The sequence below is a fragment of the Vespa crabro genome, chromosome 20 (assembly GCF_910589235.1).
Source record: "Vespa crabro chromosome 20, iyVesCrab1.2, whole genome shotgun sequence".
NCBI lineage: Eukaryota > Metazoa > Arthropoda > Insecta > Hymenoptera > Vespidae > Vespa > Vespa crabro.
The window spans coordinates 2,236,788-2,260,041 of record NC_060974.1 but is presented as its reverse complement, the minus strand read 5'-3'; the positions used below and the strand labels follow the sequence as shown (position 1 = coordinate 2,260,041).

The 23,254-nt window shown below is 26.8% G+C and overlaps 6 protein-coding genes and 1 long non-coding RNA gene across 15 annotated transcripts; 3 read left to right on the top strand and 4 right to left on the bottom strand.

Annotated features, from left to right (window-relative positions):
• Window positions 1–1,002: 1,002 nt before the first annotated feature.
• LOC124430974 lies at window positions 1,003–7,539 on the top strand. The gene is made up of 3 exons (XR_006943885.1): window positions 1,003–1,718; window positions 7,110–7,229; window positions 7,398–7,539. It is a non-coding gene; the product is annotated as an uncharacterized LOC124430974 (long non-coding RNA).
• On the bottom strand, window positions 2,176–10,234 carry LOC124430969 (proteasome activator complex subunit 4B-like). Of its 2 annotated transcripts, XM_046978271.1 has the most exons (14): window positions 10,096–10,234; window positions 9,240–9,689; window positions 8,798–8,938; window positions 8,536–8,707; window positions 8,061–8,459; window positions 7,823–7,971; window positions 7,380–7,699; window positions 6,266–7,265; window positions 5,774–6,044; window positions 5,306–5,689; window positions 4,671–5,237; window positions 3,021–4,592; window positions 2,684–2,911; window positions 2,176–2,587 (listed from the first exon to the last, which is right to left on the bottom strand). In XM_046978271.1, exons 2-14 carry the CDS (start codon window positions 9,431–9,433, stop codon window positions 2,444–2,446), a joined length of 5,541 nt encoding a protein of 1,846 aa, XP_046834227.1. In that variant the 5' UTR covers window positions 9,434–9,689; window positions 10,096–10,234; the 3' UTR covers window positions 2,176–2,443. The 2 variants fall into 2 exon arrangements, with proteins under 2 accessions (XP_046834227.1, XP_046834228.1); XM_046978272.1 differs by lacking the exon at window positions 10,096–10,234 and having other exon boundaries at window positions 9,240–9,700.
• Window positions 10,235–10,258: 24 nt separating this feature from the next.
• Window positions 10,259–15,207, top strand: LOC124430970 (alpha-mannosidase 2). The gene is made up of 8 exons (XM_046978273.1): window positions 10,259–10,404; window positions 10,530–10,669; window positions 10,775–12,129; window positions 12,216–12,554; window positions 12,720–13,028; window positions 13,119–13,650; window positions 13,730–13,882; window positions 14,065–15,207. Exons 2-8 carry the CDS (start codon window positions 10,541–10,543, stop codon window positions 14,644–14,646), a joined length of 3,399 nt encoding a protein of 1,132 aa, XP_046834229.1. The 5' UTR covers window positions 10,259–10,404; window positions 10,530–10,540; the 3' UTR covers window positions 14,647–15,207.
• On the bottom strand, window positions 14,643–16,507 carry LOC124430973 (N-alpha-acetyltransferase 40). Its single transcript, XM_046978282.1, has 4 exons — window positions 16,369–16,507; window positions 15,466–15,857; window positions 15,228–15,386; window positions 14,643–14,765 (listed from the first exon to the last, which is right to left on the bottom strand). Exons 2-4 carry the CDS (start codon window positions 15,837–15,839, stop codon window positions 14,678–14,680), a joined length of 621 nt encoding a protein of 206 aa, XP_046834238.1. The 5' UTR covers window positions 15,840–15,857; window positions 16,369–16,507; the 3' UTR covers window positions 14,643–14,677.
• LOC124430972 (3'-5' ssDNA/RNA exonuclease TatD) lies at window positions 16,173–18,224 on the top strand. Of its 5 annotated transcripts, none has more exons than XM_046978281.1 (2): window positions 16,173–16,325; window positions 16,852–18,223. In XM_046978281.1, the coding sequence occupies exon 2, from the start codon at window positions 16,876–16,878 to the stop codon at window positions 17,809–17,811; it is 936 nt and encodes a 311-aa protein (XP_046834237.1). In that variant the 5' UTR covers window positions 16,173–16,325; window positions 16,852–16,875; the 3' UTR covers window positions 17,812–18,223. The 5 variants fall into 5 exon arrangements, with proteins under 5 accessions (XP_046834237.1, XP_046834233.1, XP_046834234.1 ...); XM_046978277.1 differs by lacking the exon at window positions 16,173–16,325 and adding an exon at window positions 16,353–16,490 and having other exon boundaries at window positions 16,852–18,221; XM_046978278.1 differs by lacking the exon at window positions 16,173–16,325 and adding an exon at window positions 16,460–16,598.
• Window positions 18,225–18,783: 559 nt separating this feature from the next.
• On the bottom strand, window positions 18,784–21,569 carry LOC124430971. 2 transcript variants are annotated; one of them, XM_046978274.1, is made up of 6 exons: window positions 21,249–21,569; window positions 21,007–21,137; window positions 20,114–20,912; window positions 19,391–20,028; window positions 19,158–19,281; window positions 18,784–19,028 (listed from the first exon to the last, which is right to left on the bottom strand). In XM_046978274.1, the coding sequence occupies exons 2-6, from the start codon at window positions 21,134–21,136 to the stop codon at window positions 18,809–18,811; spliced, it is 1,911 nt and encodes a 636-aa protein (XP_046834230.1). In that variant the 5' UTR covers window position 21,137; window positions 21,249–21,569; the 3' UTR covers window positions 18,784–18,808. The 2 variants fall into 2 exon arrangements, with proteins under 2 accessions (XP_046834230.1, XP_046834231.1); XM_046978275.1 differs by lacking the exon at window positions 21,249–21,569 and having other exon boundaries at window positions 20,114–20,902; window positions 21,007–21,139.
• A 272-nt stretch (window positions 21,570–21,841) lies between these two features.
• On the bottom strand, window positions 21,842–23,154 carry LOC124431181 (multiple RNA-binding domain-containing protein 1-like). Of its 3 annotated transcripts, none has more exons than XR_006943923.1 (5): window positions 23,087–23,101; window positions 22,684–22,713; window positions 22,444–22,587; window positions 22,187–22,355; window positions 21,842–22,112 (listed from the first exon to the last, which is right to left on the bottom strand). XR_006943923.1 is itself a non-coding variant. In XM_046978747.1 (5 exons), the coding sequence occupies exons 2-5, from the start codon at window positions 22,700–22,702 to the stop codon at window positions 21,904–21,906; spliced, it is 546 nt and encodes a 181-aa protein (XP_046834703.1). In that variant the 5' UTR covers window positions 22,703–22,713; window positions 23,087–23,152; the 3' UTR covers window positions 21,842–21,903. The 3 variants fall into 3 exon arrangements, 1 of the variants encoding a protein (XP_046834703.1); XM_046978747.1 differs by having other exon boundaries at window positions 22,444–22,592; window positions 23,087–23,152; XR_006943922.1 differs by having other exon boundaries at window positions 22,684–23,154.
• Window positions 23,155–23,254: the final 100 nt, after the last annotated feature.

Below are 23,254 nucleotides of genomic sequence, written 5' to 3'. Positions count from 1 at the left end.
TAATGCAAAATTTAAATAACTCTATAGAAAATAAGGATAATCATGCACATTTAACAATTTTTATATATGAAGTTATAGTCAAATTTTAATTAAAAAAGAAAATGTATCTTTTATACAAGATAAAGGTCACCGTATTGTTTTGTTACCTTATATCTAATGTGCATAACAAAATATCGTCAGTATAGCAAAAATTAATGCATTCGAAAAATTATGTCAAATTTATATTGTGCTAGTAATACATTGTTACGCGTCAGCTAATTAATTATAATAATAATAATAATAATAATAATAATAATAATAATAATAATATAATAATAATAATAATAATACATAAGAAGTTTTTAGTACGCGGGTATATACAATGGTGTAATTAATACACATTATACAATGTGTGAATAAAAATGATATGTCTCAGTAAACTGTAAGTATTATATTACTTGAAATAGTTCCATTTCATTTTCGTTTGTATAATAATGGCTATAACTTATAATTATTCACATAGACCTATTCTGATTTCGTTACATGATATGGAGATGATTATTTACAAGGATAGTCTTTCTACGAGTAATTTCACATTTTACAAATTGCATACTATAGTTTATAAAGATGAAATTACGAATACATACAAAATATTTTCCCATATAAACTAAACATCTATTGTTTCATCGATTCATGATTCTCGAATATCCTAAAAACTGCGCACAAAAAACAATATTTAAAGAGATACAAATTTATAATATGCGCAAATTATTTCAATTTCATGCGACATGAACGTATAAAATTTTTATTTACAAATATCCATATATTATAATGAATCAAAATTCATAATAGAGAATAATATTTAGGATAAGTTAACGTTACCGACGAATAATAAAGATAACTAATCTTAATTTTCATAAAGAAAATTATTTAAGATTTTAATTTAAAGTATTAAAGATTTGAAATATATATATATATATATATTTTTTTTTTTTTTTTTTTTTTGATAGAATCAAAAACATCATAATAAATTATACATTTGTGATTATTTAATTGAAAATATGTAGTCTGATATCATTTATTCAAATAAATAAAAATAAAACCAAATAGAAGAAACATTTCCTTATATAACACAACATCACTTCTTTAGAACTAAGTATGAATTTAAAAACTTGATTTAAAACTTGTAAACTCATAGAAAGAAAACTCCTTTAAAAGTTTCACAACTTTTCGCTCGTAGAGTATACGACTTCAGCGACAAGTACGGATAAAATATGAATTACAAATGCAATAAGGAAACTATCCACACTATACGTCAATACGATCTTTAGACTTAACTCGAGTGTAATCTAATACCCGAGCTAATGAGAGAAATATTTATATTGCAGTAAAAATAATAGTATATCTGACAAAAGCAAGATAAAATGATATAGTAGATTATACTTTAATAGATTAATTGATGAGTGTTTGTTAATTGTACAAACTTTATATTTTTTGTATCTAATTAAACTTAACATATAGCTAAAGAGTGTTTAAGCAGCCATTATCTTGATATTGCGTTGAAATAAATAAAATAAAAGATAATAGTTGGATCAATAGATTGCAGATGCATATTTTGAATTGTGAAATATGTAAATATGATTACGTATATGAGTAGAATATTAATTATAGTATTTAACCTGAGAAGTATAAATAAAAATAAATGAAAATAAATAAAAATAATGTAAAATGTAAATAATGTAAGTACTTCAATGTTTAGTTTAAATAATTTTAAAGTAATCTATATATCGTAATTCTAAATAATAATTCATATAATTAAAATTCTAAAGTATGATATATCTAATCATACCTATTAAAAAAGATAGTGCTTCAATTTTTATTCGTCAAAATTCAAAATAAAACTATTTTGATAAAAGTCAAAGCCTAATTTTATAATTTTTAATTTTTAATAAATAAAGGAATATGTAAAATTTTTATTTATATCCTCAAAAAAATGTATTAAATATCCATATATCATGATGAATCAAAATTTATAATAAAGAATAACTAGAACAAGCAATTAAAGTAATTAATAAATAATGATAATAACTAATCTTAATTTCCATATAGAAAATTATTTAAGGATTTGAAATATATATTTTTTTTTATATATAAAGGTAAATAAGAACATCATAATGAATTGTACATTTGTAATAATTTAATTAAAAATATGTGATTTAATATCAATTTATTTGAATAAATATAAACAAAGCCAAATAGAAACAACATATCTTTATAGCACACAACACCACTTTTTTATAATTAAATAAGTATAAGGTATAATTTATATCATTAGTTTCAGTAAGATTCCCGTAATTGTAAACTTTTCTTTCTCATTAAAATTTCTTTCCATATTAAAAAGAAAATATATATTATAATTTTTATATATATATAAAGAGAGAATATTCTAAATACTATTTCTCAGTCACGCATAATGCGAAGGTGGTACTGATAAATCTTGCAGCACAGCCAGTTGTTCTTCTGTAAAATGCTGTGCATGCCCATTTACACCGGTCCATCCATCATAATGTGTTCTTTTAAAATCGCCAAGTGTTTTTCTTATGGTTGTCTAAAAATGAGCAATGCATTTAGAATTTTATCTAATTATATCTTCGAAGAACAATAATCATAAGTCTTTTGCTTTTATTTTTCTAAATATACTAACTGGTATAGGTTGAGGATCATTCAAATGAAGACCAAGATGCTCAAAAACGGGAGGCAAATAATCTGGTATATCATAAGGATGTGCACGAATAAATGCACAAAGTCCTAGAACACCTGCATGCCGCAAGCGTACTGCATCCAAATTTGCATTTCTTTCTGCTTCTGTTTTATTGTATATTGCACGACATTTTTTATGCAATTTTATTTTTGCTTTCAATTTGAATTTCTCCTGAAATTTTTATGATTATATTATATTTATAAATTTTTATATATTTTTTTTTATAACTTTAATTGAAATATACATTACATTACTTCGTTTAAATTATGTGCATACATACTAGTAAAGCCTTTTGCTCTGGAATGAATGCACAATGTAATAATCCACCAAGAACATGTCCAGCTTTTTCTCGTACTTCTAAGCGGATGTCTTCCAATAAATTTAAAACCACTTCTTTGATAGAATTAACCCATTCATCTTTGCTTAATACAATGCTCATGTTATAAAAGATTAAAACTTGAAGAAATTCTAAACAAGTGGCTCTTGCCCACCATGATAAGTGCTTGGACATTTTTACAATTGCATCTAAAGCTATTGACATATCATTTGGTAATGTAACTGTTTGTGCAAGTACAGCTAAAGTTTCCGAACAAATTTTGGTTAATTCTTCATCCGTTTCATAATTTTCCATTTGGCAAATAATTGGGAATAATTCGTAAAATCCTGGTAATGTTCCATATTGCGATCTAAACACACTATCTATAATCCATTTGCAAATAATCTTAAGCAATCTGATAGCTGCTTCCCGTTCGTTTACATCCAATTTAGAATTTTTAATAGAATCATTAAAATTAACATTGGCCATGTCCGAGGCTAGAGAATGTTCTTCCCTGCTAATCAACGCTATAGTGTCTTGAGCAAGTAATTGCAATTTTGGAATTACTTTATCCACAAAATGTTGTGCTCGTGGGGTTGCTTGATTCTCAAAGGATTTTGGAAATCGAAGATCTGCTTCAAATACAATAACTAATAATGATCCTAAACGTTCCCTTAAATTTCTAAACGGATTTGTTAATAATCTATTCTCTAAACGGATGAGTAAACGTTGCATCAATTGAGAAACACGCCATGATTGTTGATTAAGGGTTCTCTGTAAAGCATACAAACGGCCACATTCTACAAAAGATGATTCAGATTCTCCTAAAGGAGGTTCTTCCATCAAGCATTCCAAAAACCAATGATGTCTATTTGGATCTCTACGTTGTAAGGCAGTTGCAAAACACGTACTCCAATCTATAACAGTTTCCACTGCTAGATTACTTAATGCTGTTCTTATAATTGGTAACAGTTCATTCCACATTTCACAAGTCATTTCAAATGGCCAATGCTTTGCACCTCTGATTATACCCGCAATAATTTCTGCAGCACATCTTTGGTTACTTTCCTGCTTTTCTGTAACTAATTTACACAAATGTGGCAAAAAGTGTTTTAAGGGAGTAATTCCAATATTGCGAAAAATACTTTTAAATAGAAGACATTTATAAACGTTAAATTTATCCTTATCCTTTTTCTCTTCGATACTATAGAATTTAATAAGTTTCTCCACATTCTGAGGATCGTTAAAGAAACGTTCAATCTCCATCTCATGATCTGTTAATTTACGAATTTTAGGATCAAAACTTGGTTGTTCAGATGATGGTGCATAAATCTCTAATTTTTTTGGCCATGTATAATAGCCAATATATGGTTGATGAACAAATCTTTGTTCATTCCATTGATCTGATGTTAACGGACGTGTATTGTAGTCATATTGCAACCACGCATTATCTGGCCTTTCTCCAGGTATCACAACATTAGATTTACCTGTAAATAATAATTCTTTTTCGCGTTCTTCCCTTATATCAATAGTTACCTACAACAAAACGTATCCTAAATGAATTTTCCAAGTAATTTTTTTACGTGTTATACATTTGTTAAATGTTAAAAATACCTTTGGATGTTTTCTTTTTTGCTGCTTAAGCATATAAATTACTGTACGAATCGCAATTTTTCTTTCTTCTAATGAATCATGAATCAATGCTTCTAAAAAATACCGCACTATTTTCGGTGAATATATTTGGTCAGGATGAACCAAGCTTCTTATAAAATTCATTGACATTAATCTATGCCTCCAATGAAGATTTTCTTCTAGAATAGCATTTAATAAATCATCTAGAAGTCCATGATATGCCACTAAATTAGATTGAGAGTGCTCTTTCAATTTTTGTAAACCACATTGAATTTCATTCTCATTAAGTTGCACTAAAGTAGGATATGGGAAAGTACTCCATAATTTAGATGCAGCAATCAAACATCTATCTGGTATTTCAAGTGTAATGACATACGTTGGAAAGTTATTTTTTACAGTGTCAATTAAATTTTCTTTTAATCGAATCACTGAAAGTTTCTCAGATGGCTTGGAAAGAACAATTTTTGGCCATAAAGATCGCAACATATTCCAATCACGTTTGATCATGATAGGATCATGTTGTGGACCAAATAAAATATATAAAACTCCCTGTTTTTGGAAAGAATGAATAAATACGTGGAAAATCATTATTTTTCTTGACTATTAAAGTTTTATACCTTATAAGCATCATGATGTACGTCAGTATCTTTTGCCAAAATATCTATTAAACGAGGGACAATGAATGTATATGAGTATGGAAAGTGTCGAAGCCCATAAAAAAGAATACATTGTGCTTTCGAGCGTACGTCAGCATATCTGCTAGTAGCTAATGCTAGAAGTTCTAACATTATATTTTTATGAGTTTCCGTTAATACATAAGATTGTACTTGAAGTCGTGTCTCATGCTGAATATCAACACGTTCTAATATAACGGGTCCCATACGCTTTTTACCTCCCACCAATTTATCATTCAACATAGACTGTGCAGCTTGAAAACTTTTACGTCTTCCTTCGTAACTTTCATATAAACGCATCTTCCCCGATAGTAAACTATTCCATATCTAAAACAGATGTAAATACATTAACATATGTATTTGATATGTTACATCTTCATTATTCTTTTAATAATAAATAAATATACATACCTGCACCAAAACAAATAAACTTTTTGTATCATCTTCTGCATTTTTCAGTAATACAGATTGTAGATTACTTAAGATCTCTGTCAAATACCGTCTCACATTACTTCCATCGGGCATAATGATTTCTCCTGTGATACCAACAGTTGGAGTAAATGATATCCATTCTAAAGATGTTTCGACGACAGGAAGTGGAGATTCTTTCCACAATGGTAAAACAGACTCACAGCCTCCAACAATACCGCTTACAATATTCAGACTGGTCAGCAACTCCTCCCTATAGTCATTTATCCATTTATGTTATCAGTTGAGGCAGTTTTAGTCTAAATACTTCATATATAAAAAGACGTTCAAGAAGTTATATTTTATAAAACATTTTGCATTTGATTTCTGGAAAATGGGGTAAAATTGTTTGTTAGCACAGAGGCTTCCTATTTCTGCATTTAGATGTTATCAAGAAATACATAAATACTATTAAAAATTATAAAGGGAACATACCGTGTTAATGAATTCCAATCATGACAGTATTTTTGTAATTTTTCTATTTCTTGAGGCAAATATTTGGAGAATATTTGTTGAATCGTTGCAATTTCTTCTTTCCCAGGAACATACCAATTAATGCGTAAAGAGTCAACATCTATTGCTCGACCCCAATCTCTTGTATAAGGATATTCTGGATCATTGTAATCCCTCTCGACAGTTCGAAATTGACAGAATGTAACAGTGGACAATGACATAAGCAAATTTTTAAGTATGCGACATGCAAGCTTGCTTCCTTCTCTCGATCTTAACAATAACACTTGATCAAGTACTTTCAAGAAAGTATTTATATGCGGTAATAAATTGGAACCTGGTGTTTCGACAACTGCAGATAGTAGAAGCATTGCATATAATAAACGATTATCTAAATTTTCTTCCTTGATGACATCCTCTCCTTCATTAATTATATCTAATATCGTTTGAGATAATAAAGGTACCAGAGCACGTAGCGTATCCTGACCATTAATCCGTACAAAAATTCGACAAAGTACAGCTACTAGTTGGCCAGCGATTTTTGTTTCTAAAATACGTTCGGTCACGAATGTACGTAACTTATGTAAAGCACTGAGAAAAATTGCATTACTAGTTTTAAGTAATAAAGTCGAGCACACTCCTTCTAACACCGTTTCTGCTGTAGTTTCTAATTTACTCTTCCCATCACCAGCACGATTTTCAGGTCTTACAAATTCTAATGAACTACAATCTATGAAAGTAAAAACTCTATCTAAGAATTGCAAAATAAAATCTTCAAAACGCGATGTTGTTTCACAAATCAATCTCTCTTCTTCGTCTGCTATTGCAGATGATCTAGACGAATCCACAATGGGTATCATAATGGCGTATACAGAAATCAGACGAAATGTAATAAAACACTTTCCTATATCATTTGGATCTATGCCTGGCAGAGATGAAAATAGAAGAGGTAGAACGTGCATTGGACCTTCTGGATATGTATATCCTACAAAAAATAAAAAAAAAAAATATATATATATATATATATTTATTTATATATATATATATATATTAGAAAGCATTAAAAATCTTTTAATAACACAATGATAATATATATTACCTTTATTTATATTTCTAGATCCTTGTACCATGGGTCTAGCTACAGCTACCATACAAGTCATTGCTGCTGTGAGTTTGTGAGGTTCTGTGAGAGAATCTAATGTAGAATACATCCTCTCTAGAACTTGTGGTATTACTAAGCTAGGTCTCATAGTAGCAAGATGTTGTAAAGCATAACAAGTATCATTAGCACTTAATTTGCTAAACATTGCTGTCATAGCTATTGGCATCATACTCTTAACAAAAATGTTGATGTCTTCATCACTTAATTTGTACTCATCAGGAATTGGTGTTTCCCAAGTTTTCTTAGCGTATCGCTCTCTATAATTACAAATTAATAAAAAAATGTATTATTTTTTTTTTCTTAATTTTCAATTTATATCGAGCACTGTATTAAAATAGGTAAATTTATATATTAATTTATTATTTGATTAATGTATTTACTTATGAACACGTAAAATAAAGCGATATGGTAATTTTGTAAGCAATTCTTTCAATTTTCCAGACCATCGACCGACATTCGCTGCATGGAAATATGTTTCTATTGTTTTCAGAAACTTTTCAAGATACATTTGTGCACTGGATTTATTACCCTGCAAATGTTAGAGAAATAATGCATTTATTATAGAATACTATCACTTATTATTTGTATTATTATCTACTACATAAAATAGTATTTTACCAGAACTGATACTATCCATATAGCAATAGGTAACATTTCGATTTTATGACTTTTGATGCTTTGGGTCTGTTTATATGATACAGGTAAATTTAAACAGCGCACAAATCTAGTAAACATAAGAGGTATATGTGGTTCCCAATTAATATAACCAATATTTGCAAATGCTAGTTTAGCCATTAACCACATTATTTCATTTTCCCATTGCGGCCCATTATGACAAACTTCCCACAATGTCATAAATTCATTGAACCATAATTCGTGTCCAAGCGAATGATACTCCGGAGGTAAGTGTATCGGTAAAAAATATTCTAATGTTTTAAAGGTATTAGACATAGTGACTACATCAAATGGACATATCATAGGCCTCAATTCATCCAAGATTTCTTGCGTTGCATTTAACTAAACAAAATATAATCATAAGTACACATGCTTAATTGTTATTCAATTTTTATATTAGAAAATAAAATTCTCTTACTGGAAAATAATTTTTTGCAGAATGTATTACAGAATTTAATGTGCATCCTAAAAAAGGAAAGTAACGGAACATTCCTATGGATGATTCTGCGCACATTCGTACTCTCTGATTTAAATCATACAAAGGTCTCCATGGAAGTTCCAAATCATTTGGAGAAAGTAATTCTTTCTTTCTAGTAAAAATATCATCCGTATGATAATTAATTATTGAATTATTATTATTTTAATTTTTTGTAATTAAACATATTTATAGGAATACTTACTTTAACAATAAAATTAAAGTCGATCCAAATTTGTTGATTAGGAATGGATCAAGATTTGGTATAGTAATTAATTCATACATTAATTTAACAAAGTATATATGATCTTCTTTGCTAAACTTCATGCCATATATCTTTATATATCTAAACAAAAAATATATACATGTATATATATATTATTAAATTAATGTTAACATAAAGAGAACAATTGATAATAATGATAAATAAATATTAATAAATTAAATGTATGATATGAATCAGCATAATGTTATATTCCCTTTACCATATGATAAAATATGTTATAAATATATATGAATATTATTATTATAAATATATAATATATATGAATGTATATTTAAAAACGTGTTAGGACACATGAACTTTTTAAGAATAGTTTACAAAGAAAAAAAGTAAAATATATTATATTTTCTATTGTAAATCTTACTTGCATAATCTGGTCGTCCAAAAACTACATCCTGGTTGCATTTCACGGTACATAATAGCTCGGCCCAAATTTCCTTTAATTTCTGATAATAATACTTGAGATTCATTTTCTAAATCTTTTGCATATGGTAGTAATTTATTATAAATAAGTTCTTTTTGATATTTATGATTTGTGATATTTGTATCAGAATTCATTTTTGAATCATATAAATTATGAATATATTCTTTGTCTATTATTGCGAATTTTTAGTTTCCTTTATTGAAAAGATGTAAAGATTAATCACAGAACTACTCTCTGAAAGGGCACACAATACAATACAGTATCACGTTATTGTATCAGTTACAACTTGCTTATTCCAATTCATTTTCATCAAGTCATGTTTTTCATAGTAGGAGCCATACTTGATACTTTAGGTTGGTAAAGGTATCTCTTGATATGATAAAGTTGCCACTATACGAATCACATAAAAATTAAAACTATTAATAATGTCATATGTGTGTAGGGAGATACACAATATGTCCGACAAATATAGAAAATCTTTTCTTTTGTTCTTATAATTATGATATTATTATTAATTCAATGATAATTGAATACAATAAATAAAAATATTAAAGATTGCTTTTTTTAAACAATTACAGTATAAATCAGAGCGGATTATAACGCTTAGGGTAATTTTTTTTTTATTATGATTGGCTGAATGAATGAACTAGTTATTTTAAAGAAAAAAATTGGACATATTTCAATGAAGAAAACGATAAAAATCATATTACTGTTTGTTATCTCTAGGTTATCTAAAAAAAAAGCTCTTATACTTCTTTAAATGATATGAGATAAAAAATAATGTACACATACATACACACATAGATATTTTTTTAACTATGTAGAATTACGTAATTAATATCCTTTTGTTTTATCTTACAGTTTTAAAGAAAATATTGCCTTACGGCAAAAATATATATATAATCTAAAATGTTATCAAATTTATATCTATAAACTATTTCAATGCGAATGTTACATATATACCATATGGCAGTACACATATATATATGTATTTCATGCGGTCAGACGCAGTGGTAAACAGTCTCATACTTCAAACAAATAGCATATAACAAAGTATTTTAAATAAATACTCTAGATGTATTATTCATACAATTAGTGGCTTTATGTGCGTATGATACTTAATTTTATATATTACAAAAATATTTTAAGAGAAATTTATTGATACCATCTAAAAGAGGTTAATTTAAAAGTCTGTCAAAGATAAGTTATTCAATGTGAATTTACCATTAGAAAAATATAATATGAAGACAAGGAAAACTTTAGCCTTTCTTGGAGCAGGATTACTTTTTGTTTGCTGTTTAATGACATATATAATAGTGGATTTAACAATTTTTCCTCCTGGACAGGATAACAAACTATCTATGCACGATGTAAGTATATACAAATTTTCTTTTTATCGAACTAATTTGTACTATTATTATATATTGTGCAAAATGTAAATTTATATAGGATTTATATATATTTACTCATTTTAGAATCAATGGCTACATTTTGAAAGTAGATTAGCAAAATTAGAAAAAGATTTTAATAAACATCATGAAGCTATGAATGCTCTTCAAGAAGCTGCAAAAATAAAGCGAAACTTAGTACCAGTAATAAAACCATTAAATAATCATGAACAATCGGGTCCAATCCAAAATCATATAGAAAAATTATCGAAATGCAATTTTAATATAAATCGAACACCAGAAGTTGATATACAAATGTTAGACTTATATAAAATATTGGATTTTGATAATCCAGATGGTGGAGTTTGGAAACAAGGATGGAATATCAAGTATAATAAAGAACAATGGCATCGTAACAGGAAGTTGAAGGTCTTTGTTATTCCACATTCGCACAATGATCCAGGATGGTTGAATACATTTGAAAAATATTATACTTCTCAAACGAGAAATATATTAAATAATATGGTAACAAAATTAGCAGAAGACAAACGGCGTAAATTTATCTGGGCAGAAGTTTCGTTTTTTAAGTTGTGGTGGGATGAACAATCAAAGGTAACACGTGATTTAGTCAGGAGCTTGATTCATGACGGTCAATTAGAAATAGTATCAGGTGGATGGGTTATGCCAGATGAATCTGTCTCTCACTGGATTGCTCAACTTACTCAACTAACAGAAGGACATCAATGGTTAAAGTATAATTTAGATTATGTATCAAATTCAGGATGGGCAATTGATCCATTTGGACTTTCCCCAACTATGCCATATTTATTAAAAGGAGCTGGATTAAATAATTTGCTTATACAAAGAGTTCATTATTCGGTTAAAAAAAGATTGGCTAAAGAAAAAAATTTAGAATTTCGATGGAGACAATTGTGGGACAATGATGGCTCAACAGAATTGTTTACTCATATGATGCCATTTTATAGTTATGATATACCTCATACATGTGGACCAGATCCAAAAATATGTTGTCAATTTGATTTTTATAGACTTCCTAATTTTGGTTTGACATGTCCATGGAAAGTAAATCCACGAGCCATAACAAAAGCAAATGTAATAGAAAGAGCAATGCTGCTATTAGATCAATACCGTAAAAAGTCTCAGCTTTTTAAAACTAATGTATTATTAGTACCATTGGGAGATGACTTTAGATATACGCATGTTACTGAATGGGATGCTCAGTTCAATAACTATCAATATCTTTTTGATTATTTAAATCAAAATCAACAATTAAATGTTGAAATACAATTTGGAACATTGAGTGATTATTTTGATGCTGTAAGAGATAAACATAATTTAGAAGATTTCCCTACTTTATCTGGAGATTTTTTTACTTATTCTGATAGGGATGATCATTATTGGAGTGGTTATTACACATCAAGGTATATTATCATATTATAGATAATATTTTAATATTATTAACAAAATATCTTTTTTCTTTATCTAAACGATAATAATATTTTTTTAGACCTTTCCATAAACGATTAGATCGTGTATTATTAGGTTCCTTAAGAGCATCTGAAATCTTGTCTACAATAGCATGGGCTAAAGGGATTTATCATCTAGCTGAAGGAAACATAGCTCTTCGATTGAGTAATGCCAGAATGTGGCATTCCTTATTTCAACATCATGATGGTGTTAGTGGAACAGCTAGAGATAATGTAGTTATAGATTATGCTCAAAAAATGATATTAGCCTTAAATAATACTGCACATGTACTCCAACAATCTGTTATGCATTTACTAAAAACTTCTGAAGGATCCACAATTGATCAAGAAGTCCACTACCTTTCATTGGATGAGACTAGGTTCGAAAACAGATACTTATTCCTAGTTAGTATCTTTTGCTGTTTGTAGAGGTTGTAAGGTTCTTATCATACATACTATATAATTTAATTACTATAGTTTTTATAATTATTTAATGAAATCACCGATAATCTAGTTTAATTCAATTCTATGTTTTATTATTAAAGGTCACATCATACTAGTCCTGGTGAAAAACATATACTTATACTGGGAGATGAAAGTCCCAAAAGGAAAGTAGTGTTATACAATCCCTATTCAAGACAAAGAAGAAAAATACAAACTTTAATTGTCTCAACACCTTTCGTTAAAGTTACGGATCATACCGGACAATTAGTAAAATCTCAGATATCGCCAGTTTGGGTTGGACCTGGTGCACTATCAGCTGCCAGATATGAATTATCTTTTCTAGTAACTGTACCAGGCTTTGGACTTACTACATATATAATACATGCTCTTCGTCAGCAAATATTTCCTCCGTAAGTATAAATTATATGTGAAAAATAATGTCATGAATGAATCATGATAGAAAGCGATTTAAAATAATTTGTTAATCTATAATTTTACAGAGATGTTTATGTAGCAAATGTCACAGTTTTCAATACCGATATACCAGTTTCAATAGTGCCTGGTTTTTCTCATATGCAAGTACAACCTCTTGCACAAGAATTTTCTATATCTCAAAAAGTTGAACTATCTGCGTCATTTGGAAAATCTGGTTTCTTAAAAGCTTTAAGAGTTGACAATGTTACATTCCCTGTTCATTTAGAGTTTGTTAAATATGGCACCAGAGGTTCTGGTAAAGATAGAAGCGGTGCCTATTTATTTCTGCCAGACAAGCAAGATCCAGATTTGATATTTATGGATAATAAGCACATTATTCATTTAGTAACAGGTCCTATTTTATCAAAAGTTTTTGTAGAATTACCATATGTGCGTCATACTTGCATACTATATAATTCACCTGGTAGTGATGGTGTCGGATTACATATATTGAATGAAGTTGATATAACAGAAACACAAAATTATGAACTTGCAATGAGATTAAACACTGATATTATGTCTGGAGATCAGTTTTTTACTGATTTAAATGGTCTTGGTGTAAGTGCCTAAAAGGATATCTTAAATATTTTTATATTTTTAATAATGAAATATATATATATAACTTTAATGATTTCAGATAATTAGACGCCAAAGATTTCCTAAATTACCTACACAAGCAAATTATTACCCAATGGCTGCAAATGCATACATTGAAGATAAGCATAAAAGATTAACTGTTATAACAGCACAACCATTAGGGGTTGCTTCTATGGCATCAGGACAAATAGAGGTAATGTATATTTATTATAAGTCATTAGATTATGTGTGTAAGTAAATTATAAAAAACTTATGAGAGAATCTATTTAAAAATGAAGCATATATTAAAAGATTTCTGTATAAGATACAAAATAGTCATGATCAAAAAATGGTTAAAATATATCATGAATGCTAATTTTTGATATTACGCTACAGATTATGCAAGATCGAAGACTGCTTCAAGATGATAACAGAGGATTAGGTCAAGGTGTAACAGACAATTTAGTAACTAATCACTTATTTACGTTAGTATTTGAAAAAAAGAGATTAAACTGTCCTGCATCATCATCCAGTGGTCATCCTGCAGGTCTGTTATCTGTGGCTGCACATTTAGCTTCAGAAGAACTATTGTATCCGGTAATAGCAATGCATCCTCATAATACATTGCCATATAATTTGCAAGCACACTTTTCTCCACTGCGTTATGATCTTCCCATAAATTTAAACGTTATTAGTTTAAGAGTATTGTCTGTTCCTGAAGGAGCTGGCAAAGGTATTGGTATGGTTCTACATCGAACAGCATTAGATATTTGTTGGGGATCAGAGGCTTATTTGCAACAATTTAATATCTCCAATTCGGGAAAAATCGATGTATCATTCCTAAACTATTTGAAAGATATGACAATTAGTAAAGCTCCTCTTACATTTTATGATGTTGGCTCATTTCTTAAATCATCGATTGTTACTTTATGTCCGAACGAAATATTATCTATTTTATTTCATAAAACACAATATTAAGATGAAAGCATATTTATTGTAGAAAATGTTTTCACGAGGCAGGAATTAAAACCTGTTTACTTAAAATAATATAATCTTTCTTCTCTGACTCCAGCGGGCTAGTGTTGTCCAGTTTGAAACTACAAAAAAATGATTGAAGATGTATATCAACAATTTTTTATAAACTTATATGCTTATCATATAAAGTTATCTAATAAGGAAGAAAATTTTAATTATAAGGCTGATACATCTTTGAGCAAAAGTATAGGTAGATATTTATAATTAATAGACATTAAATTAATTAATGAAATATTTGTACAATTATACTTAAAACAAGCTTTTCAAAGTACAATTATTTTGTACTCAGCATTAAAAATAGAGTTTAACTTAATTTAAGAAATAGATTAAATAATTGAATAATTATTATATTATATAATTTAATAAGCTTAAGTCTACCTCAAGCTTTGTATTGTAAGATATATTTAAAATAATATTTGTGATTTTAGTTCATATCTTTCCTTTGTATTTTATTTATAGAAGACTTGATAAATAATAAATAAAATAAGTAATATATAGTTAAAATATGAAAAATATCTCATTACCCAAGCGTGTAGAAGAACTGTAATGCTGGTAGATTATTTTTTAATACTGTTAATACTACTTTTTGCATTTTATGTTTTGATGCCATAGATTCAAGAGCTTGCATCATAAAACGACCAAGGCCTTTGCCTCTTGCTGATTCTTCTAATTGTAACTCATAACTTAATAGAGAAATATAATATTTTTAATACATTTTTGCTTATTATATTGTAATAATAATTCATATTTTTATATACTTACCAATATAGCACTTCAACTTTGTAATCTATGTCAAAACGAAAATGAGAAAATCCTATAAATTTGTTACTACAAGATGCTATCAAATACCAAGCTGTTGGTTCTGTTAATTCTTTCTGTTTAGCAATTGCATCCCATCCCCAACTAGACTGTTCATATAAATTTTTCATATTTCTTTCCATAATGTCGAATACCCAAAGCCGACATTCAGATGATGCCTCTTTAGCCTTAACACAAGTTAAATTTACAATATATTCGTTTTTTCCTACATATGTATGATACATTTCAATCATTTGAAATGGATTTTTCATAGAATTAGCTTTATTTATAATACATTTAGCACGTGCTAGTTTTTGTACTTTTGAACGTCGTTTCATTTTTGCTGTTGGCCTGTTCTACAATAATAAAATATGTTAGTTGAGTAATTTTTATGTTAAATAACAAATATATGTAATAAAAAAATAATGTTTAATTTATGATAAAAATATTTAATAAGATTAAACATTTAAAAAAATTTCTTTTTTTCTTATAGCTATTATATATTATAAATTTTACAAATAATTATATATAAAGTTATATTATATACATATTATGATGTATAAATAAAGATTGAATAAGTTGATTGATATAATTGTAAACTTCTTAATTTCTTTTTATATAGCAGACAAAATAACACTACTGTACGATGTAAGAAGAAAAATTATCCTATAAGATAAAAACGTATATAGTTTGAAACTGCAAGAAAATTAAAATTTTATATTTCGAAATTTCAAATATTTTTTATGCACTAATGATTGTATCATTATAGCAATAAAATTAAACATTGCAATTTGACTTATCTCTCAGTAAAAAACATAATATATGTAGGTATTTCCAATTATATCAATAGTATTAATCATTACTAACCTCTTGAAAATGTAACGTCTTCGAAGTTTTGTGATATCAATAATGTCGAAGTGAACATATTGTAATTGATACTGGCAGTTTCGTTCATTTAGTTATTTTATAATATAAAAAGAAACAAAAAGGTTCGTGTAATAAAAATTCACACGTTTTCCGACAAGATATATTATTATCAGTATTAATTAAACAGTTAAAGAGAAGTAGTTACGTGAGATTTCATTAACATTGCCAAAGTATGATATATAAGTTTCAATCCAGTTGTTAAAATTAATTGCAAGTAATTTAGAAATATTATATTATTTTATAAGAAATATTTGTAGATTTCACATTTTTTTCTATTACTTCGAAAGAGAGATGTGTGTTTTGTTATAGGTTAAGAAAATTTATGTTTATTTTATCAACATAATGATATAATGCAGTTGAAGATAGACCTATTTTTATTACTAATACCGATTACTATGCGAATGTATCTTTAAATTGTTGCAGGCATTCTTAATTAAATAATAAACAATGGCAGAAAATGCTGCTAGTTCAAATTCAGAGGAAAATGCTATTTCCTCAGCTATGACTCGATGTTACGAAAACTATATTATTGTTGATGTTGGTGCCAATCTTACAAATAAGAAATACAGTCGAGATTTAGATAGCGTAATACAAAGAGCTAAAGATGCAGGAGTCCAGAAGATCATGGTTACAGGTGCAAGCATTCGTTCTAGTAAAGAGGCTTTAAGACTGACAAGAATATATCCTGGTACTCTTTACTCAACTGCTGGTGTACATCCACATGATGCAAAATCATGGGAAAATCCAGATACTTTACAAGAACTTGAAAGCATAGCTACAAATCCAGAATGCGTTGCAATTGGAGAATGTGGTTTAGATTATAATCGTGATTTTTCTGATCCTGAGACACAACGTACTGTCTTTCATAAACAAGTAGAGCTGGCATGTCAATTAAATAAACCACTTATAATACACGAAAGAGCAGCACAGGCCGATGTATTGGAAGTTCTTAGTCATTATAAAAATCGCTTACCACCAGTTTTAATTCATTCTTTTATTGGAACAGCAGAGGAAGCACAAATTTATTTAGATCAAGGTTTTTATTTAGGAATAACAGGCTACTTATGTAAAGATAAGTCAGATAGTGGTATAAGACAATTGTTAGAAGCAGGTCAGGCACCATTAGATAAAATATTAGTTGAAACTGATGCTCCATTTATGTATCCTAATACCAGAGCTAGTAAATTACCTGTACGCGTTAAGGATGCTTTAACTGAACGATCCATGACTTTTCTTCATCGTTATTGCACTTTTCAACGCAATGAGCCATGTGCCTTGCCAGCTATAGTCGAAATGGTAGCAGCTTTTATGCAAACAACTCCAGAAGAAGTTGCTTTAGCTACTGCTTTCAATGCTTTAAAGTTATTTGGTCTAAATGCGTGATTTAAAGATGGACAATATTAAATTTGTTTTATATGGTGGTGCTAGTTGGTGCTTCACAAGATTTAGATATTGGTGCTACTATGTGGTATATCTATTTTTACTTTAATAATCTGGTATCTATAAATTTATTCAATATTTACATCAGATAAAATATTTCGTTGTGATAGTTATATAAAAAAAATGAGATATTAAAAAAGTAAAAAATAATTGCAGCACCAATATTTATGCTTAATTTGTTATTATATCCTTTATATACACAATCTTTTCTTTTTATTATGCAAAATAAAAATAGTCTTCAGAAATACTTGAATAAATGAAAAAATAGTTTTTACTAGAACAATGTTATGGATTGTTAAATTGTTACTTTCATACTTTTAATTATATGTAAATAAAAGTAAAATCGTGGAGCATATATACTCCAATGAAATTATATATATAGTAATGGTTCTATCTTAAGAATATATATTTTCAAGAACAGAAAAAAGTAAATTTTGTATTATTACTTTTCATTAAAATGTTTTATCTTATACAACATACGATTAAATTTATTATTTTATTTTAATTTTATCCAATGTATATACAAAAATTTTGCCAAGTTCATATTTATACGTTAAAAAATATATCAATACATAGGCTTTATCTTAAATATTATTAGCAATAACTTTATATATCATATATTTAATGCTAATTACCAAACTTCCTTCATTTGTATCAATAAAACTAACTCTTTGTTTCAATACTAACACAATACAATGCAGCCATGTTTACAAATAAGATTTTAATTATAAAATTCACTTAGAGTTAAAAAAATAGTTTTTATATTAATTGTAATAAGTATTTAATTCATAGTTATCCGTTTTTTTCTGTTATGTAATCCACTATGATTATGTGAAATATTAATTGTCAGGGAAGATCATGAATTGTGCATGTAATGTGAGATATGAATTATATTTTTAATTAAAACATTTTTAATTTGCTTTTGAAATCATTGTTATTATTACGTTGATAACATAATTTCAGGACATTTATTTTTTATGTTTTGCATAATATATGTAATTCTTTCATGTGGTAATAGATTAGACCAAACTTTTACATTTATTGGAATACAACTATATCCAGTACATTTTTCTATAGTTTTTACTTGTACGTTCCAAACACCCAACAATTGTTGAGTATTAATAGAATATGCAATAGAAGGAAATTCAATTATAAGTATACTGCAAAAGTAAATATTTTTCTATAGATACTTATAAAAAAAACTCTTGACAAAACAAAAAAGAAAAAAGAAAAAAGGGATGCACAAATATTTTATTAAAAATAGAAAATATTGATAAAAAAATACTTACATAACACAATTTTCTTCTGTACACTCCAATTCTTCAACAAGGTAAGTATACTTTGCAAGAATATTAGAATTACTCGTATTAAATGCAATGGGAAATCCGCCTTGTCGCATAATTATAGCATAATCTAAAATAATATAAATATTATTATTTAATTAGTTAATTTCTTCTTTTATTTATTTAATTTTGATTTAATTATTTTTTGATTAATTTAGGAAAGCAAATATAATACTTACTAATTTTATGTCCTAGTTTTGTTTTCAAATTGCTTAAAACATATTGAGAACCTCCCATTGCTTTTTCTAGAGTTATTTTTAACTCATTACTGGATTTTTGATCTGATACATTATGTATTTTATAAAGTTCACTTTTACCAAGCCAAGGACCCATATAATCTGGATATAATGCTTTTACACTTTGATACAAAATCAACAATCTTTTAATATCCAGATCACTAAAGGAATTTAACACTTTTGTATCTATCGTACTAAAAATTATTGACAATATTTTTGGATAATATTTATTTAATGCTGTTAAATCAACCGCATATTTAAGTAGTATTTGAATTGTGCATTTCTTTAGAAATGTCACATCTAAAAATTTATTCTCTAGGATAATCCAAGGAACTGACTGATATTCAGCATTAGATAATGTATGTAAAATTTCTTTAATGTTAGATGGACGCATTTCCTTTATAACATCCTCTTTTAAATGTTCATTTATCATAAATTCTATGAATGGTAAATAAATATAAGATATACTATTTAAATATTTTGCAATATAAAAACATGTTAGAAAATCCATATTTTTACTTATTGCAACATTCAATAATTCATTGATGAAGATAGTATTATAACTATAAGGTATCATTTCCCTGTATAACAAAATATTAATATAAGTATCATTTAAAATAGTATTTTCTATATTTTATAATATAAATTTCGAAATTTGGTATTTACCCTTCTATTACATTTTTAGATATTTCATTTAAACATTCTAGAATATCTGATGGCGTCAATTGATTTATTTTGTGAAAAAGTGCTTCACGTATTACTTCCATTGTCTTGAAATTTTCATTTACAAATTTGTTTTTATTTGATAATCCGCACAAAGAAATAAATATATATTTAAGAGTAGATACTGGAACATTTCTAGAATTATTCATTACTAATGATTCTATACTCTTATAGATTTTTTTAACTAAATCTTTTTTTTCTACATATTTTATATACAATAAGGCTAAAGACAATTCTTTCAAATCTAAATAATCAAGTTTTGTTGTTAAAATATTTGGAATTAGTATAGGTAATGCTATCAGTAGTGCAGATGATAATGTAGTTTGTTCCATTTTTCTCAATATAATTAATAATAAATGTATTTGATGTATGTCCAGTTCATTTACAGAATTTCTTATAATTTGCAGAAGACTTTGTATTATCATTGTAGATGCTGGTATATCAAGAAAGCTCAGTAATTTTATTACTTGTATAGCATCGGATACATTCATAATTCTTATTTGTTCTTGTAATTTATTACATAAAATTTTAAATCCTTTATGATCTTTTAAATTAAATTGTTTTCCATCCTCACTGACTATTCTTGCTAATATCGTTAGTATATCCAATATATCTTTCAAGTCCATATTTGGATACTGATTACTAATATAATCTAAAATATTTGTAGCATTTATTGAAGAAATTGTACATGACTCTAGTATTATTTTTTTTATTGGCTCCAGTTTTACGGACCTATAAATTTCTAAATATATTGAAAAAGTTTAAAGATTATATGAAACAAATAAACATATCAAAAAATGATATATATGAGAATGTATTATGGTATTATTAATTACCTTTAGGAGAGTTCCAATAACTCTGCAAAGTATTTTGAGTAATTCTACTTCGTATTGTATAATTTAAAAATAAAGTTCGACTTCGTAAAGTCCATGACATCCATAATATTTGTTTAAAACCCCTATCCATACTATCATACATGGAAAAGAAAATTTTTAATAAATTATGAAATATTACTGATATTTATTTGTATATAAAATATCAGGGAGATATAGATTTTATACTCGAATAACTACATTACCTGTTTTTTTATCTTCTTTTTAAATTAGTAGATTTAATAAGCATACGATATAAACTTCATACATTTATTTTACTATCATTTATTATAAGCTTTAATTAGTGTGATTAAGAATGAGGTTAGAAAATATAAATAAATGTAATATTCAATTCCTAATATTTAAATATTGTTTCAGATTTATTATTAATTAAATTTATATATTTCCATATTTATTGTGTTGTACGTAAAAAAATTAATTATATGACTTTAGAAATAAAATAAATCAAAATATATCAGAATTTTTTAACTTAACGCGCATGCCAAAGTTTACACCTCAATCTTACAAGCTTGTTATATTGGTATGATTGATATTAAAACTACAAAATTGGCTACAGTGTCTAAAATTTTGTTTATATGTAAAAGAGATTTTTTAAAAATTACGCATAAAGGGTAAAAATAACCGTAACATATTTTTTAAATTATTAAAATTTTTCTTATTTATTTGATATACAAATGCATCGTTGTTTTTATCAATAATGAAAATATGTATGATACATTGATGTACCATGAAATTTTTTTTTTCTTTTATGTAATTCTCTTAAGTAATAACTACTTAAAAATAGTAACTACATTTTATTTAAAAAACATAATAATAATAATATATATATATAGTATCAATTCATATGTGGCAATTAATGTTTCCTTTTTTATGTTTTGAAATATCAGTTTCTCGTAAGGTCAAAGATTTATGTCCTTTTTTTATATCTGTATTTTGTCTTTTGGAAGAAGGAAAAGAGAATTTATTTTTATTATTAATCTCAGAGATATTTTTCATCTTTTTATGAAGTTTAGAATTTGCAACGACCCATCCACTAGTAATTATTCTACCTGTAATATGAAAAATTATTTCAAATATACCAAAATATATAAAGATATAATAACAAGAAAATATAATCTATTACCAAAAAATTCTTTTTTATTTGTATTAAATATAGCTTTGGATGCATCTTGCATTCGTTTAAATTTTATGAACGCGTATCCAATAAGTGATGAATTTGATTGGCAAGGAAGAATTATTTCTTGTATTTCTCCATATTTTTCATACAACCGTTTAATGTCCTCTTCTTTTACCTATTAATATAATAATCATATATAGTCAGTATAATTACATTTATACCAAATAAAAAATCATTATATAGATAAAATTATGATTTCATACCCTACATGGAAGATTACGAACAAAAATTCTTGTCGCAGAATTATTTAATTCTGTATCAGCATCTTCATTTTGTGTTATATTCTTAGCCCTTCGTAATTTTGCTTTCTTTCTATAAATCCAAGATAATCCATTTTTATTATAACTCTGTCCTATCAAATATAATAAATACAATATTTATAAATAATTTCAAAGAGATATGTAATGTAGAAAAATAATACTGGTATTGTCAAATTTTCATACGTTGTTTGGTTTTATCCATTTTTACAAGTGCTGATTAACGATAAAAAAAATGATTATTAAAAATTCGCTGATCGTACATTTATTTATAACAAATTCTTATATCTCCCATTAGATCATTAGAATTCAGTTTAATTATCATTTATCATTTTCTTAAACTTCTTAATTAAAAACTATATAAGATATAAAAACTTTATTGTATAGTTAAAATATATAGTTGATATAGTAGTTAAATATCGTTGTGTAATAGCATTCAACAAATATTGTATAGTTTTAATATATGACGCAATTCAATAACTAAGCAAATACTATCAATCAAATTTATATTTATTATTCTTCTCTAACGTTCCGTTATATATTCTTCGAAAATCACTATGAAAATATATTATTATTTTTACTACTTTACTGTAATATCGGACTACATGAAGTCACATCATAACAGTTTAATGAAGCAAAAGTAGAAAGAAAAGTTAGCTATACAGATAAAAGATAAAATGAATATGGTAAAGTTCACTTAAAGATTAAATCATCTGTTAAATATGATTGGTCGAATTTTGAATTAGAACCAATTAAA